Source organism: Fundulus heteroclitus, unplaced genomic scaffold (genome assembly GCF_011125445.2).
Source record: "Fundulus heteroclitus isolate FHET01 unplaced genomic scaffold, MU-UCD_Fhet_4.1 scaffold_36, whole genome shotgun sequence".
In the NCBI taxonomy this organism is placed as follows: Eukaryota; Metazoa; Chordata; class Actinopteri; order Cyprinodontiformes; family Fundulidae; genus Fundulus; species Fundulus heteroclitus.
The window spans coordinates 4,748,717-4,766,817 of NW_023396770.1; the positions used below are offsets into that span (position 1 = coordinate 4,748,717).

An 18,101-nucleotide genomic window follows, 5' to 3' on the forward strand; every position below is an offset into this window, starting at 1 on the left:
TTTGATTTCACAGAATTGTGATTGACTTTGAGTTACATTGTGTTGTTTAAGTGTTTCCTTTTTTTATTATTAAAATGCAACAGAGTTCTGAGTCAGAATTACAAAGGCGGACATATCTGGGAACTATCATTTATATTGATTAGGGTAAAGCAGTTAAAATGTTCACATTTTTTAATAAACAGGCCAGAAAGCAAACTTTAGAAGCTAACTTTCATCTTTCTGTTTCATTAAGGAAATATTTTCCCCCTGCATATCTTAGAGAAAAAGTCAAACCTTAAACCAGAAAATTGATTTATCTTAATTTAGCTGTGACTGAATAGTATAATTGCATTGTACCATCAAAGTTCAATGAGTTTAGTAGCGATACCTCAGTTCATCCCAGTCAACTCCAACGATGTTAAAAGAAATAAAAATCTAAACTTATAAAGACATCAAATTATTAATCCTATTTCTTTTACATCCTTCTACTTGTCGGCTTTACTGTTCTTCAGGTCTAAAGGAGCTTATTCTATTTTTTGGACTATAAAAATGGGTGTGCCTTATAGTCTGAAAAATACAGTAGCTACCGAAGCCGAAGTCTAGCTCCAACTGAGCTGCTTAGTGAGGTTTGCTTTAAACACATTAAAAGTTAATGGGCCACTTTAAACATTATTATTCACATATTTGTTCTAGATTCAAGGAATTAAAAGAGTTCCAACCAGATTTGAAGTTATTTCTCATTTCTAGTAACCAGAGATCGTGTTTCAGGTTAATCCCTGCTGTGATCTGCTGCATCTTCAGCAGAACCACAGGAGGAAACGGTCCAGTTAAGAGCTTTAAGCTCCTTATGACGACGTCTAACAGCAGAATTAAGGGTCAACCTGGAAGTTAGTGCCAGTAAAACTAAACATGCTGAACTTGTGGGTTTCTACATCGTAATAAGTTTAAAAAAATCATCAAAAGCGACTTTATTACAGTGAAACTTCAGATTCTGACACACTGGGATGTATTTATGTTTATTTCTGTTAACTTGGAGGATGATGGCTTACGTCTAAAGAGACGGTTTGACTCAGAGTACTGGAATATTACATCAGACCAATAAAAACTATTTCTAAAGCAGAAAAGTTGTTACAACCTGAAGGATAATAGAAAAACTGCCAGACGTCCAAAAGGCGTCTCCTTCAAACGGAGTCAGAAATGGTTGTTGATAAAGAAGCTGGCCGTTCAGATCGCTGCATTCAGGCATATTAACGGAAAGTTAAATGGAAGGTAGAAGTATGGTAGAAAAACAGTCCATAAATCATTCTAAGTATCGTAGAAAAGTAGCTTCTCTGAATCGAATCACAATCTGATCAGCGGACTCCCAGGAGGCAACATTTACTTGAGTATCATTAACTGCATCTGTCTGCGGCCGGATGCTAGATTTGGTCCGGTGGATGGACTCAAAAGTCTAAAAGTCCTTTAGAAATGAAAATATTGGTTAATCGTGATGGCTGCAGTCACAATTCTGTTAATTTTTAATCACATTCTTATTTTATGTCCTGTAGCAGGACTGGTTGGGTTTGCTTGTGAAGAAAAAAAAAATGGAAATAAATCGACACAAACACAAATGCAACATCCTCTAATCCAGTTTAATTTCCTCAGCAGAAAAAAAGTGGAACATGATAAAATTAAAGAGAGAGAGAAAAAAAAAATAGGACAGAATTATGTTCTTGCTTTTATACATTTAACTAAATATGCCACTCTATGCTAGGGTGTAAGTAACTCAAACTGATATAAGGTTAAATAATTTTCTTCTTTTAAAAAGGTACAGAAAGATAATCTTTTTTTTCTGTTTCTCATTAAAACACACAAAGAAAAAGAAACGCCTCGGAATGAGAACCAGAGCCAGAACCTCTCCAGAACCCTCCCAGGCTCGGCCGGGTTCTCATCAGAAGGACGGAGAGGTGAAGGAGGGAGGAACCAAGGCCGAGGATTAGCATAGTAAAGTGGTGCCCGGCGGGTTTTCAACCCAAATCAGGATCCTGTTCTGCCTGCTGCTTCTCATTTCTCCTGATCTTACAATAAAAGGTACTGTCCAACGTTCCCGCGCCGCGCCACGCGTTGGTTCTGGATCTGCTTTCAACAGACGGCGGCTCCGAACTTTAAAACGGCGAGGAGGAAGAAAACGTCTGCAGGGTCAGAACCGAGGTCGGGAGAAGTCTGTCTGGAGAACGGGATGAGAAGAACTGGACAGAACGCACGGCGGCCGGGCCGAGCGGGGCCCAATCGGTGAGAGCGAAACAGAACCTCAGAAAGGAAGACGGGAAAGCAGAAAATGTTGGAGCTCTGCAGCCAAAACCAGCCGAAGGATCAAACCCAGAGCAGGCTGGCTGAATCTGACGTCGGAACCGCTGCTCTGCTGAGGGGAGAACGCCTCCATTCCCGCCTGGACGCGCTGCTAGCCGATCTACGTAGCGTCCTGCTAGCTGATCTACGTAGCGTCCTGCTAGCTGATCTGCTTAGCGTCCTGCTAGCTGATCTACGTAGCGTCCTGCTAGCTGATCTACGTAGCGTCCTGCTAGCTGATCTACGTAGCGTCCTGCTAGCCGATCTAAGTAGCGTCCTGCTAGCCGATCTAAGTAGCGTCCTGCTAGCCGATCTAAGTAGTGTCCTGCTAGCCGATCTACGTAGCGTCCTGCTAGCTGATCTACGTAGCGTCCTGCTAGCTGATCTACGTAGCGTCCTGCTAGCTGATCTATGTAGCGTCCTGCTTCTCTTTGAGGCCATAACGGTGACTTCTGCTAAAATCTGCGGACAAACGACATCCCGATCGTTTACGTTGCAGAAATCGGGCCGCGTCGCTCTCTGCGCTCAGAGCAGCACCGAGGGACGGGGGGAGAGGCTGGTTCTGCTACAGAGGATTTGTCGTCCGTTAGTGTTTCCTCATTAATATTTCTACTTATCGTTTTGCTCATGGGCTGAGGCAGCGACCGGCCGTCGTCTTCCATGACGCTGCAAACTTCCCGGCGCCATCCAGAGCTGCCCTACATGCTGCTGGAACCCCCGCAGAAGCAAAGCCTCGCTCTGACGCCGCACGCGGACCGAAGCGGTGTGGAAGAAAAAGGAAGAAACAAGGAAGAGGAAGGAGGGTTGCAGGTGTGACGCCCCGACCCCCCCAGATGGCGACCTGAGGAGAGGCCGTGGGGCGGCGGCGAGCGCCCCGCCCCCGACCGAGTCATGGAAAACGGAAGAATAAAGCAAAGTGTGCTGAAGGAGAATCCGAATGAGCCGAGCACCAGAACAGTTCCTGGTGACTTCCTGTTGTGGGCGGAGCCAAGAGGAGGGAACCACGGCGAGACGCAGCAGAGCTGTGCGTGATGTCTGTCCGGCTGAATCTGTCTCAGTCCTTCCTGTGGAGGGCGGGGGGGGCGGGGTTAAGGCTGTGTGTGTGTGTGTGTGTGTGTGTGTGTGTGTGTGTGTGTGCATGCGGTACTGAACGGTCACAGGTTACCCACACAGGGCCAGAGTCTGAACAGACGCTCCAGGCAGGAAACCAGGACGTCAACGATGATCCAGATTTATTGGGTCAGATGCAGGATGTTAGAACCGAGCCCACCCCCGCCCCTCCCCTCCTCTTCGTTTTCATCCACCCCTCCCCTCCCCTCCCCCAGTCCTCCTCCTCCTCCTCGTTGTAAGTGCCTCATCTCTGTAACGGGACGGCGGGTCGCCACGGCGCCGATCAGGAGCACTCCTCCCCGATGCGTTGGCACGAGCGGCCCACCTTGCGGTCCAGCTTCACCATCTTGAGCACGGCCTCCTCGCGCCCGCGGCCCAGATGGTCGAACACGCAGTCGTGCTGCTCGGGTAGACGGTGCAGCATGCAGAAGACGTAGCCTGCGAGGCAAACGGAGAGAAAGCGGTGAGGCGGGGCGAGCGAGCACGACATGTTGGGCAGCAGAAACATCGGCTTCAGTGGTTTCTCTCTACAAGCTACACAGAAACACAACGTGGTTCAGAGGAGGAGCCAAAGGTTCATTTATGACTCACAGCAGTTTTTATCTATATTAAAGGCCACAGAGTCTCTACCAGCCGTCTGGATCAGAGGTTCTAGAACTTTTCATGGCCAGGGACCCTTAGCAGCGGTAAATGTTTCCTTTAGATTCCTCATGCTGATTGTATTTTTTAAACAGCCTTTTGTTAAATACATTAGTAATCATGAATGTTGAAAATATATATAAAAAAAAAACTGATATTAGAGATTTTATGGAGATTTTTCCTCATTCTTCATGTAACTGTTGTCATACTTCCTAATTTTAGCTTATTTGTTTTTTACTGGATGAAGTGGACGGAGTTAAATATTTGTCCTCGTGTTACTCAGCTCAACTCTGACCCATCGTCAGCAGCGCCTCCTCAGGCCCTCAAACATGCGGTTCCCGGACCCCTGTGGGTCCGGGAACCGCATGTTTGAGGGCCGCTGATCTAGAGACTGAGTAGCTCGCTAGCTGTGGAGCTACTCAGGCTGGACGGAGAACTTCTCGGAACATCTATTCTCAAGTCTTGCTGAATGGATTTGGGTCTGGACTTTGACTAGGCCATTTTACCTCATGAGGATGCTGTGTTTAGGGCTGTTATTCTACGGGAAGGTGAACCTCAGCCCGGGTCGAGGACTGTCCAGGACTGTCGCCATCATGATTTCTAAAGGAACGGCGTGTTCTGGTTGGTGCACAGGGATCATCATCTGACCAGAGGACCTTCTTCCAGGTTTGCTGCGTCTCTTGGTAGCAAACTGCCACCAGGACTGTGGGTTTTGTTTCAATCTCATCTGTCTTCTCGTCCCCTGTTCCATATGAGGCGACGTTTAAGGCAGAGCTCTCAAACCTCCTGCAGCTGCTGGGTCGGTTTCCTGCCCTGCGCGCCTGAATCAAAAGGCTAAACCGCCTCAGTAGCATCCAGTCCATTAACATTTGGAGTCAGGTGAGCTGAAGCAGAGACGCGTCTAAAAGTCGCAGGACACCAACCCTCCAGGACCGCAGACACTGACAGGCGTCTCACCAATAGATCCTCACACCTGGGGAGGATCTGTTGGCTCAGAGCTCAGGGAGATGTTGTAGAACCTGATAGCTGCTGTAAACTGGACCAGAACTTCCTCCCTGACCCGCCTGCCGGTTGTTCTCTAATGTTCTCCATCAACCTCTGAGGCTAGAAACAGAACTGCTTACTAATCAGGTCACTGCTGCAGGGAACCGGGTCACGTTTTGTTTAAAGCCATAAATCATTGTTTGCCCTTCATAGTCATCTGCGCTGAACTGATTTATGACAGGAGGTCCAAATTATTCCAAATTAAGCTGAATTCTTTGCTCAGCTCTAAATCATGTGACCTGTGAAAACTAAAGCATGATTTAAGCTGCTGAGGGTTTTCATGAGCAGACTGGAGCGAACGGGTCGGTCCTGTAGGCGTGAAAGCTGCAGCACTGACCGCAGCGACACGAGCCCAGCTCCTGCTGCACCAGCTCTAGTTTGGTTTGGCAGCGATAGCAGCGCCGGCGGTTCTTCTGTCTGGGCGTCCCGCGGGCCTCCTCGCCGTTCCCCTCCTTCTCTTCTGTCCGCGGCCGCTTCTCCGGCGTCGCCTCGCTCTCCGACCCGGAGGCTGGGGGGGGAAAAGGGAACAGCGGGGTTACACGGCGCCGCCTGAAGTGGGTCAGAAGACGCAGCGCTGCTGGCAGGAGGAGGAAGAGGAGGAGGAGGAGGAAGCCTACCTGACTCGCGCGGACGTTTTGTGGGCGTGCAGAGTGTGCCTTGGCCTGTTTCTGTGGATGTCACGCCTGCAGATGGAGAATTACAGGATGAGTGATGCACGGCGAGAAATGACCTCCTTCCAGGGCGAGCTTCCTGTCTGAGGGGGGGGGAAAGAGTTAGACATGATTCACATCTACGACATGGAATGATGGTGGAAAGCAAGGTGCTGAGAAGGAAAGACATCACATGTTTGAACTGTGTTAACAAGGCGGGAGATGTTACCTTCAGAGTTCTGAGGAGTCTTGTTGGACACGAGTTTAACTTGAGAGTGAAGCAGGAAATGTCAGTATGCACGAACAACTACTCTTCCTCACTCTACCCACGGCTGGCTTTGCTGCTTAGGACTCAGCGAGGCTAGATCACCCTCCTGACTTCTGACTAAAACTCTGACAGCTTGCAGCGATGTTGAAAAGAGACTTAGCGTTGAGAAATTAGACGCTGCAAAGTCAGACATTGTAAGAGAATAAAAACGTTCTAAAGTAATGATTTTCTCATTTTATGCTGCAGTTTTTATTCAATGAGATGTTTTCGTTGATGTTTTGGTGTCGGGGCTAAACTGAAGACCCCTTCATGGACCGTCCGTTTTTCCAGTACTCATCATTTACCTGCATTGAACTAATGGAAAGCTCCGGTCAAGTCCCGCTGCTCAACCACAAGAAAGAGTTTTATTTTCATTAATATAATCTTCATTAGCCTACACAGCTAATGATTATGCTGACATGGAGCTAAACCAGTGGCAGCAGGTAGATGATGAGGAGTAACGGAAAAACGGAGGGTCCATGAAGGGGTCTTCAATTTAGCCCCGCCTCCAACGGCAAAACAGCGCCAACTTGTAGCGACATCTAAGATGAAGGAGATCTGCAATAAAAACATCTCATTAAAAAAAGCTGCAGCATAAAATGAGAATATCATCATAAGTTTTTACTTTCTAACAATGTCTGACTTTTCAATGTCCTATATTTCTACGCCTAATCTCTTTTGTGATATTTTAATGTTTAATATTTCAATGTTTAATATTACAATACCAAATCTGTTTTCAGCGTCACTGCAAGCTGTCACTGTTTTAGCTCCATACAGGCCTGCTGCAGAGACGCCTTAAAGGGCCAGTGTGTGCGGCGCAGTGCCATCTAGTGGCAAAGATAAAAACTACAAACAGACGCTGACCCATTTCCCTAAACTTACCCCCCCAAAAAAAAGGTAAAATCTGGAAGTTTTTTTAGGATGCCGCGCCACAAGCGGACTCAACTGGATCAAATCTCACAATTTACTGTTTGACAGCAATAAAGAGAAAACAGGCTTAACCTGAAATTTAAGAGACTTTAAAGAGATTATTTTCTGAAAACAGGGAGATGATTTGGAGCCAAAATCATTGTTAGACGTTTTAACTGTAACCAGGATTTGAATCTATCAGCTCTTTAATGTTTTGGTGGTTGGGTTTTTAGTCTCACAGCAACAGATAACCAAGCGGAGCGCTGCTGGTCAGCTGCTGCGCTGCAGATTGTGTTCGTCTGATGGGCTGAAAATGAATCCAGTTGAGTCTGGAGAACCGCCTTCGTCTGCTGAGGAGAGTCCTTGCAGACGATCTGCTGTGACGCGTCTGTCTGATTGCGTAAAGGGGACAGACCCACTACATGCAACCCAACTAGCATCAAACAGCGACCGCACATTTAGGACTACAGCCATAAAGTCAAAGCAGCTGGAGGTTCAGTCCACCTGAAGCGAGACAAATGAGCCTGGAGGTGATTTGTGAAAGAAAGCGCTGCTGAGGAGACTGAACTCTGCCCTGGACTTTGACTTAAATTCAGCTCTTTATGTGTGAATGCTTCACAGATTGGGATCCGGCACCATCTTGTGTCCAGTCACTTTTACATCCTAGGTCAGCCATGCTCTATAGATCTGAACCTTCCCACTAGATACAAGACAAAAAGAACATCAAGTCCAATCTTTCTCCAGCATGCTGCAGCAGACAGAAAAAAATGATCAAAATAATCACTTACTAGAATAAATACTAGGCAGTCAAGTTTAGCCAGATTTCATTCACCTGGGAAATTACTGTTCCAGGGCAAAGCAGACTTTTTTTGGACTTGATATGCCTTAAAAGACATCTTGTTAAAATAAGAGCGGTCCATAACGGGAGGCGCTTACCTTCCGTCCGGCTGGAAAACATGGCCGACGACTCGGCGGCGGACGGCGCCTCTGAGCTGGACGGCAGCGACAACGACAGGGCCTGGCTGCTGCTGCTGCTGGTCTCGCTGCTGAAAACCGACGACTGGCTGCTCCCAGAACTTTGGATTGGCTTGGAGGTGCAGTCGTCCTCCGGCTGCTTCTTCTGGACATCTGAGGCAGAGGACGGCGGGAGGAACGGGGCGGTTAATGACTAACATTTATCCTACGGTGGAGAAACGACCAACGCAGTCAGGAAGGAGAAAACATACAGAGAAATTTGCTCCTGAAGGCTTGACTGGCTTAAATTTGCCTGCTGGAGAGAATGGATCCAACCTCAGAACCACTGTGGGAAGTGTTTCCTACCCGCCTTTGAGATCATTGTCTCTTCTACTGGATGCCTACTAACACGTCTCTCTGGGTTCCTGAAGGCCAGAAGCTCCTCAGACTGATATTTTTCACCCACCTGGACTTTAATCTTATTCAATCAACAGTCACTGAACTTTACACTGCAAAAAGAGAACTAAAAATAAGTAGAATTTTCTTGAAATGAATGTATTTGCTCTTGATTTGAGCAGGTAAATAAGATTATCTGCCAATGGAATGAGTATTTTTACCCCTAAAATAAGATAATTAGACATCCTGCACTTGAAATAAGATGATGGAGATGAATTGTCCCTATTTTAAGTGCAAAAATCTTATTCCATTGGCAAATAATTTTATTTAACTTATTTACATGCTCAAATCAAGGAAAAATACTCTCATTTCAAGACGATTTTTCTTATTTTTAGTTATATTTTTGCATCGTAGACGCTTCAGTTTAGACTCCTTAAAATCTGATTGTTGCTAATGGCAAAAATCTGATTACAGCAAATAAACATCATGCAGCCTGAATGATTCATTAACTGATTAATCTGCTAAAGGAAAATTGATCAATAGGATAAAACTTTGAGGCCTTTCCTCAGTTTTATACACCAACATCTGTGGAAAAGCCTGGTTGTTTTTTTTAATTAAAAGCTATTTTTAGCAATTAACGTCATGTTTGCCTCTAAATATTTAGCAGTTCACTGTACCAGTGTCACGTGTTTAGGACGTTTATTTTAAACATTGAGTCTTTGGTAAATGCCGGTTAAAATCCCAGAACTAAAGATAAACTGAGAAATCAGCCAGAGAGCAGATCTGGTTGATTTTCAGCCTAATCAGCTGTCAGGACGCTCAGAGGTTTGTTATTCTGTTGATGACCCGTTCCTGCAGGCCGCCGGGTCACAGAACCTACAGCTCAATCTGGCGAGGAAGGCTCAAAAAACGTCTTTTACATTTCGGTAAGGTCTCTATAAAGATGCTGTTACTGTGTCTTTAAAGCGCCTTTGAGTTCCCTAAAAAGAGCTGTATACATTTAATGTATAATTAGTATAATTATTGAAGAATGTCCACGTTATAATCACTTTGGCCAAGTTTTTAAACTGTAATCCGTCTCTCACACAGCGGCATCATGAAGCCTTGGCTCCTAATGAGTATAATTACTGACCACTAACTGCAGGAAGGACAGGGAAATATTCTGAACTACGTTTTTGCACCATCTAATGTTTTAGATCTTGAAAGGAAATTTGGATTCAGCTAAAAGTGGTAAAACTAGGGCTGGACAATAATTCAATAACAATATTATATCGATCACTAGACGTATGTCAATAATATAAAAAATATATCTAAAATATAAAAAAGGGTCAATAAAAAGTTAAACAGAATAACAGTTTTCCTTCCTTTTACATTCTAGCCTATATCACATCGCAGACCCAGCAGCCAAGCTCCGCCCCTTTAAAGAGTTCAGAGACCAAGCGTTCTTTATTAAACTTGTAATTTTAGTAAAAAGTTGGTTGAATTAAGGGTTGGGTTTGAATTCAGTGGCTGTGTCTTTATCTAAAAACAGTCGCTAAGCAACCGCATAAAATGTCAGGGCTGCACTTAAAATATATGTTTTGAATTTGTTGATAATCAGCGATACTGATCAATATGATAATATGTTTTTTCCTATATGGTCCAGCTCTACGTAACGGCGTACAAAATCCGGTGGAATTGGCCACAGAACCCTGATGGGTGCATCGCGGTTTTTGATCAGAACAATTCTGGACTGCATTATTCTGTCTGGAAGCTGAAATAAAAAAAACTTCTAAAGCTGCTTCTTTTCAATTGAGTGGCCCAGAAGCCAGAAAAGGATTCATTTAATGCACCGGTTTGGGTCACATTTTAGAAAATATTCTCAGTTTTCCTTCCAACAATCGCTAGAAGACTCATCCTCAGTGACGTTTTTTTTTTTTAAACCAGAACGGCCGTCAGGAAGAAAAACATCTTCACCAAAGGGAATGGGCGTTTCACCCACTAATGGGAGATCTGGGGGACCGGGAACGCTCTCAGGTCTGCAGGGACGTGAGTCTCTGAAGTAAAACCTGGAGACTACAGACGAGCAACAAGTGTTCAGAGAACTGGAGAGAAAAGAAACTCTGTTGTTCCAGGGAGGAACTAACCAGATTTATTTCAGCTCGTAAATTATTCCCAACATTCAAACCATGGCAGCTGAGAATGTCTCCAAGCAAAGATCCGTTCTCAGGACCAACAGGTAAAGGTAATCAGGCAAACAAGCAAGAGGAAGCTTCAAAGGGAGGTAAAAAACAACGGAGAGAAGCCGCTGTTAGAAATACTCACCAGCAAAACATTTGGAGCACAAGTTCATGGTTTTACTGGACCTGGAGGAAGAGACAGAGGAAGAGACAGAGACAGAGACGGTTACTCAGCGCTTCCTCCTGCCTGGACAAACGTTTATAGAAGAGATCGTACATTTACGCTTAAATTAAAGCCACTGATCATTTAAGCACCAAACACAGCGGGAGAATCAGGAAAACGTCTTAAACGACAGCTTCATCGTATCCTACGAGAAATTAAACGGCTGGGAAGCTTTATTTACATTCACAGACGCTTCAGAACCGGGTCCTTTCAGGCCGTACGGTTCTGCCGGTGCTGTTGATGCATTTGGCTCCACCGCCTGACCGAAGAAAAACTTCAGCATCTTTTAAATCTAGCGTCCACGTGTTCAGATTTCTGCAGAGCAAACATGTGGATGCCAGATATGTGCTGTTAATCAGCATTAAAAGCCCTGATGATGAGATGAAGACGGCCGCCGCTCTGCTCCTGGGAGCCGACGACGCCGTGATCAGTTCCACCATCTGGATGCTGTTAGATGATCATTTTTAGGTAGACCGTCTCAGTGCTGCAGGCACACATAGGCCACCCTGAAATATTTCTACAGTCAAGGAGGAGGACCCCTGCAGGTCTCAGTGGATAAACTATCATCTCTGGTTTTTATCAGGCGTTAAACCTTCATGTCCAGCTCCTCTGGGCGACCCCTGAGCTGTCTACAAGACTGCCTGACTGTAATGTCTAAACTAGAAGTGCATTCATGTAAGGCAGCCCGGGGTACGCCTAGCAACAATAAACCTAGTAAGTTCATTAAATATAAAGTTTATTTTGGCCTTATGTTAGAAACAGGGCAGTGTAGTCCAGCTACTCTGTCCTCTTGACAGAGACGGATAGAGAGCTGTGGATGTGAAGGGACGCACTGCAAAAGGGGAACTAAAATAAGAACAATTCACCTCCATGCAAGTGCAGGATATCTAAATATCTTATTTTAGGGTTAAAAACACTCATTCCACTGGCAAATAGTCTTATTTAGCTGCTCAAAGCAAAATGCACTAATTTCAAGACAATTAATTACTTTTAAGTGCAGAAATCTTATTCCATTGGCAGATCTTCTAAATTTGTTGCTCAAATCAAGGAAAAATAAACTCATTTCATGAAAATTTGACTTGCTTTTAGTTCCCATATTGCAGCACGGATATTACACCCTTGGGTAGAGTATTTAATGCGCTTCATAATTTGGTGCACCTTATGGTCCGAAAAATACGGCAGTAAACTTAGCATGAAAGCCTATGGCATAAACGTTCAGTATGAAATGAAAACTATTTTGAAGCCTCTTGTCCATCACTGGGTGTTTGCTAACTGAATATTTTAAATCAAGTACAGAGATAAGCATTTTAAATATTTTCTGAAGATTGAATTTTTCAAATAAAATTTTTTTTTTTGACGTTTGGGTCTAACGTCCCTTTTAAAATACGATAAGATATAAGATATTATGACTCCTGATAAATTAAAATGACTCCCCATGTGTAGCTTTGTTTAATTTAACCATTTTCCTTACAGTAGAATACTAAAAATAAAGCTTTATAAATCATTGGTGGTCAAATTGGAAACCTAAAATCTCAAAGAGCGGCTAAACTTTAATCAAGGTCAGCACCAAACGCCCAGCGACTGAAAGGTTAGAGAGGAAACAACTAAAACTGCTAACGTGCAAATACTACACTGACCAACCATTTCAGACCGTTACTTTAATCTGAATATACTATGACAACATAAATCTAACCGTTAGCCTCCCTTCATGCCCTAAAAAGAGTTAAACGTTTCAGGAGGTGGAACGCTGTACGCTTAAAAATACAGCAACGGACAAGGATGACCCGCTTTCAGAAATTACTAAGAAATGTGATTTTCACAACTTTATGAGAGGGAATTATGTCCAGAAATGCTTTTTTATGTAAATAATGTGTAAATGTACATGAATTTAATGTTAAATGTGGAAATGAGGCGTGCTTTAATCAAATTAGGTTGATTAGGCAGGAAGGCATTTAGATGAACCTAGCTTGTGCTTTTAGGTATTTATGAACTTATTATAATGGATGAAATGTTTGGAATAAAGTCTTATGTTCGTTTTTAAATAATAATTACCAGCTTTGAGTCGTAAAAACCTCTCTGGTGGTGCAGAGAAAAGGCAGAAAGCTGCTGAAGGGGCTCTAAAAGGCAGCAGTCGGCGGGTGTGAGGACTAAACGGGGACAGGTTGAAGCCATTGCTGTCCAGAAGGCCGGGTCCAGGCGGGACCCATCAGTGAGGCGCCAAAATGCTGAGGGGGACAGGACAGCCCGCAGCTCCAGGCAGGTGCTATTCTGAGTGGACCGGACCAGCTGGGCCCAGTGTTGCCAGATCGGGCGGGTTTCTGCCCAGTTGGGCTTCTTTTCAACATGTTGCCAGAAAAAAAAAAAACAGCTTTGGGCGGGTTGTTAAATTAAGGCGGCTTTTCACCAGATTTATCTCGTTTCTGGTTTGTATTCATAGGAAGATTCTATGAAAATAGTCCTCATTGTTAGGGGGTGTAACAATATGTTACTATATCAATTTAATGCTTAACGATCCAATTATATCAATGCAAAAAGAAAATATGGATCATATTGTAATTTTTAAGATACGCCATTTGAAATTTGGGCAAGAGTCTAAAGTGAACAAGTGATTTATTATTTTAAAATTAGAAGGAGGCTGTTTTTGATTTAAATGCCTGATAATCTGTAGGAGCTTAGAAATAAAATGGTCAAATCAGATTTTTTTTTCTGAGTTAACATCAACCAATAATAATAATAATAATAATAATAATAATAATAATAATAATAATAATAATAATAATAATAATGTTAGATGGGCAGATAATATTGCATCATATCCACCAAAAACCATAACAGACTTTGTTATAACGGTAAACACCGTATCATCATCCAAACATTTCCTCTGCTGCTTTATTTTAGCTGTAGGGTCAGAAAGGTCAGGTCAGAGACCTTAAGTTGTAGCTTTGAGGAACATATGAATAGAAAAATAGAAAAAAATTAAGCTTTGAATTTTTAGTGAAGCTCTTTCCAGTGAAACAAAACAACTTATTCTATTTATGGCATTAGACAAGTTGGACAAAATGACTTTAGATCAGAAATACACAAGAATATACTAAGTTTATTTCTTATTATTAATAGAAACAATGAAGTATTTCTGTATGTTTGTTAATGTATGAAAGACGTCTAGTCAAGGATTTACTTATCCCTTTGTTTTTCCTACATATTTCCTATTTTCCTGTAATGTTCTTCTGTTCATGTACAGCACTTTCAATCGTCTTACTGCTGAAAAGCGCTACATAAATAAATTTACCTGCCCTAAACAAATCGATAGAACATCGTATCGTGACAAAGCTGATTTACACCTCTAGTCGTCGTGTGACAGAGAAGTTAGAAACTTGTACATTTTGATTAAATTTCCCTCACTCTCATTTTATTGGTTCTTTTATTTTGAAATGTCTAGAATCTGTCAACGCTGACATCATCAGTCATTAACAGTCATTGGTTAATTAAGAGTCACTGTAATGTCAACCGTAAACGCCCCAAATGTGGTTAAGAGTTTAACTGATCAACTTATAAATGTTCCATAGCTGTGTGTGAAAAAGCTTAGATTGATGTTTTCTCTGTTAGAAAAAGAGAAATAAATATTCTATGGTAGGTTAGAGTTTTGCTTTAGTGCTACTGTTTGCTAATGGTGCGTTCCTTATTACGTGTGTAACAGCTCTATGTAGGGGTGGACAATAATTTAACATAAATATATAACTTTATTCAACAAAAAGGTGATGTAACATTTCTGATATTTCAATATACATTACAGCAGGGGTCAGCAACATGGGGCCTGTGGGCACCAAGTAGTCGGTTCTAAAGAACCACCAAAACTTTATTTTACTGTTCTCTTCTTGTTTAATCACACTTGCCTTTATATTGTCATTTAAAAATTACGATACCCAAAACAAAGAATGAACATTTTATCTATTTTACATAAATTTAAGGTGAACTCTGACTCTTCTAGTTCAAAGGGTCAGTACAGGTAAAAGCTCGGTGACCCCTTTATTACAGTCTGACATTTTATCAGTTTTATTTATTTATCTAAAGCTCTGTCTTCTCTAAGCCCCAGTGGGTGGAGGCAGATGAGTGTTCACACGAAGCCTGGTTCTGGTTCTGCTGGAGGTTCTCCTCCCTGTTAAAGGGGAGTTTTCCTCTCCACTGTCACTTCATGCATGCTCAGTATGAGGGATTGCTGCAAAGCCATCAACAATGCAGACTGTCCACTGTGGCTCTACGCTCTTTCAGGAGGAGTGAATGCTGCTTGGAGAGACTTTATGTAATCAACTGGTTTCCTTATATAGGACATTTTTGACCAATCTGTATAATTTGATTAAATTTTACTTTGGAAAGTGCCTTGAGATGACATGTTTCTGGAATTGGCACTATATAAATAAAATTGAATTAAATACTTCTAAAATGTTATATTGGAGTAGTTTTACAAAACGTGGCAAAAATAATTGTCTTTCTGGGGCTTTTATTTTGTTATATTGATATTGTAACAATATCTTATCGACTGAGATTAAGAAATATAATCGTGACAGAAGTTTTGGCCACATCGTTCTGCCCTAGTTCTACGCTGTTGAGATTCGGGCTGGAAACTGTCAGATCTGGCAACCCTGTCTGGGTCACCTGACAGGTGGGCTCTGGATCCATGCCAACCAGGGCCCACAACATGGAGGCAAACAGGTGCGGTAGGTGGGGGACAGGTGAGGTGGGCTGTTTCCCCAACTGACGCGTCACGTGACAACAGGAGGACTGGTAACACCTGAGAACATGGGAGTGTCTTCCTGCCTCCATTAATCGGCTCCGGTCTGAACGGTACCGAAGCGGAGCTCGGCCCAGAACATAATGTTTCCCTGCAGCCTGCCGCTCACTGGCGGACAGGGACAACAGGTAGAAGCGCTAATGAAGCCGTTTCTGCTGTGGGCCGGCGGCAGCCAAGCACATCCGGTATGCAGCACACATCCACCGGTTGGACAGGACCGACCGTTAAAGAAAAGGAGGCTAAAACCCCGTAAAGCCGCCTCTAAACGCAGCAACCACCCAGCAGACACACACAAGCAGCCGCTGGAGGCTTTTTTTTTTTTTTTTATGTGTGCGTTTATGTTAAAGGATTAAGAACAAAATGGCAGGTTTAAATGGGAACCTGCTGGCAATAAATCATTCTGTCTCTCGGGTACGTCATCTCCTGGCTCCACAAACGGCTCTAAAACGCCGCTTTTTCCGGGATAAAACCGAAAAAAACCAGCCGTTTGTTCGTTTATTCCTCCTTCATCCGTTCATTTACCCACATATGGATGTTTTTTTGTCCGTTTTTATTCCCCCCGCAAGCAGCAGCGGTTATTTATCAGCCAACTTCCCAACCCCCCACCGTCGGCCTGCTCGCCAGAACAACAACAATGGGTCTGAACCCGCTGAGAACGTTTCATCCCGGGTCCGCGTCTCGGTTCGGGACGGGAGACGTCAATCCGGTTCGCACCGGCGCGGACACTTACCCCCAAAATCCGCAGGGACACCGGGGAGGGAGAGAGGACGGTTTGCTGCGCTCGCTCGTGTCGCCCATGGCTCTTCCAGCGACCTCCCCCTCTGAGAGCCGCCCCGATCAGGAAACGCGAGGCCGGGGATGAGTCCGGGGCCTGGTCCGCGGCGGAGGAAAACGGCTCCAACTGCCGAGCAGAACCGGACAAAAGAACGGCAGAGCGTCGGTTTCCGTTAGAGTCCACGACCCGGGGAGGCAGGGCGGTTGAAGGGGGAGCCGTTGAGAGGAACAAACGGCTTCGGTTCGAAGCGTAACAACTGGCGGATCCTCTCGGAGCGATCAGCTGGACCTCCGGGACGTTTAGATCGGCGAGCGGAACGAGGGTGGGGGGGAGGCGGGGACGGGAGGGGAGGGAGTCCCGGTGCTTTCCACCGCACCGGACACACAAAAATAAAAAATAAACGGGGAAGTGACCACCGGCGGCCCGGAGACACGGATAAACCCCGATTATGGCGACGTTAAATGGGTGGGAGGGTGAGATAAGAGAAAGAAAAAAATAAATAGACGAAGGACTTCCCCCCTTCGGAGCGGCTCAGGACCACCCCCCGCTCACACCGCCGGAAACGCGTCCATCAAACCAGAAATGTCAACAGAAGCAAAAAATAAAGCGACAAACTGAAGATTACACGATAAAAAAAAGACCCAAAAGAGTAAAATAAATGAAACTGAGCTGTTCTGTGCAGCTGACATCAATAAACGGTGGAAATGTTGGGAACGGCAGCCATTACCGGCTCTGCTGTAATCTGATTAACGCGATTAGGGAGCAGACAAGTGAGAAGGTTTTAATTAGAATTTAACGTTAAGACAATAAACACAAACTGTGTTTGTATGGCTAAATCACAGGGTTAGTAAATGAGAATTTTTTTCTGACCATTGTAATGAAAGTTTAAGTGGAATATCCAACTTTTATTATTTAGAACTTTACCCTGAATCATCTAGATGACGTCATTAGACATTAATGATGCCCATCACCTGTACCTTTTTTTTATGCTTACACCTCCTAAAGTAAAACTTGTCCAGGGCCACATGACCCACAAAATAAATGTACTGTAGATTATGTAATTTATTATTATCTAATCTGGTGAATATAAAGAAATTACTTCTCATTTTAGGAGAAAAGAAAACTTTGAGTACTTTAGTGGAATATACAACTTTTTTATTATTTGGAACTTTCCCAATGGATTCATGAAACTCTGAATTATCAAGATGACGTCATTAGACATTAACGATGCCAATCACCTGTACCTTTTTTGGGCTTGCACCTCCTTAAGTAAAACTTGTCTGGGGCCACATGACCCACAAAAGAAATGTACCGTAGATTATCTAACTAGAAAGGTATATAACAAAAAATAAATAAATAAATCTGGTGAAAATAAAGAAATTAATTTCTCATTTTAGGAGAAAAGAAAACTATGAAACCTTTATGACAGGAAAAACATGTTTAGAGTAGAATCAGGCCTGTTGGGTCTTTTCCGTATTAATGATACATGATGAAATAATGAATAAATAATGCAGACCATAGCTTGTACAACTGGTGCCATTTTGTTGTGGGAAAACGAAAGAAGAGATAAAGATTAGTCTCATATTTCTCTATAAAATTTCTATATATTTTTGGTTAAACTTGATAGGGGCCACCATGAATAGCCCAACGAACCACACAACCTCTGACCTGTACCGTTTTGAACCAGATAATGAGTCACCTGATAGATCCGGTTAGGGTTCTGAACCAAAAATACATTTACAAATAAACTCGACTTGGTGTAACTAGTTTTACAAGATTGTTGCTACGTGACGTTCCGGCTCCTCCAGCATCTCCATTCAGGGCCTGTGTAGACAGGAA

The 18,101-nt window shown here is 43.6% G+C and overlaps 2 protein-coding genes across 3 annotated transcripts in view; both read right to left on the bottom strand.

The window, feature by feature from the left end:
* LOC110368380 overlaps positions 1-18,101 on the bottom strand; it is a 718,672-nt gene that overhangs the window by 639,019 nt on the left and 61,552 nt on the right. The gene's annotated exons all lie outside the window — the stretch shown is intronic.
* LOC105918574 (AN1-type zinc finger protein 3) lies at positions 1,592-16,823 on the bottom strand. Its single transcript, XM_012853690.3, has 6 exons — positions 16,218-16,823; positions 10,621-10,661; positions 7,903-8,094; positions 5,718-5,783; positions 5,438-5,608; positions 1,592-3,855 (listed from the first exon to the last, which is right to left on the bottom strand). The coding sequence occupies exons 1-6, from the start codon at positions 16,283-16,285 to the stop codon at positions 3,701-3,703; spliced, it is 693 nt and encodes a 230-aa protein (XP_012709144.2). The 5' UTR covers positions 16,286-16,823; the 3' UTR covers positions 1,592-3,700.

Bases quoted from the DNA above. Each gene is read 5' to 3' on its own strand.
- LOC105918574 (XM_012853690.3), bottom strand. From the start codon at position 16,285: ATGGGCGACACGAGCGAGCGCAGCAAACCGTCCTCTCTCCCTCCCCGG. The intron at 10,662-16,217 runs GTAAGTGTCCGC...CTCTTCCTCCAG, and splicing joins TGTCCCTGCGGATTTTGGGG to GTCCAGTAAAACCATGAACT. The intron at 8,095-10,620 runs GTGAGTATTTCT...CCTCTGCCTCAG, and splicing joins GTGCTCCAAATGTTTTGCTG to ATGTCCAGAAGAAGCAGCCG.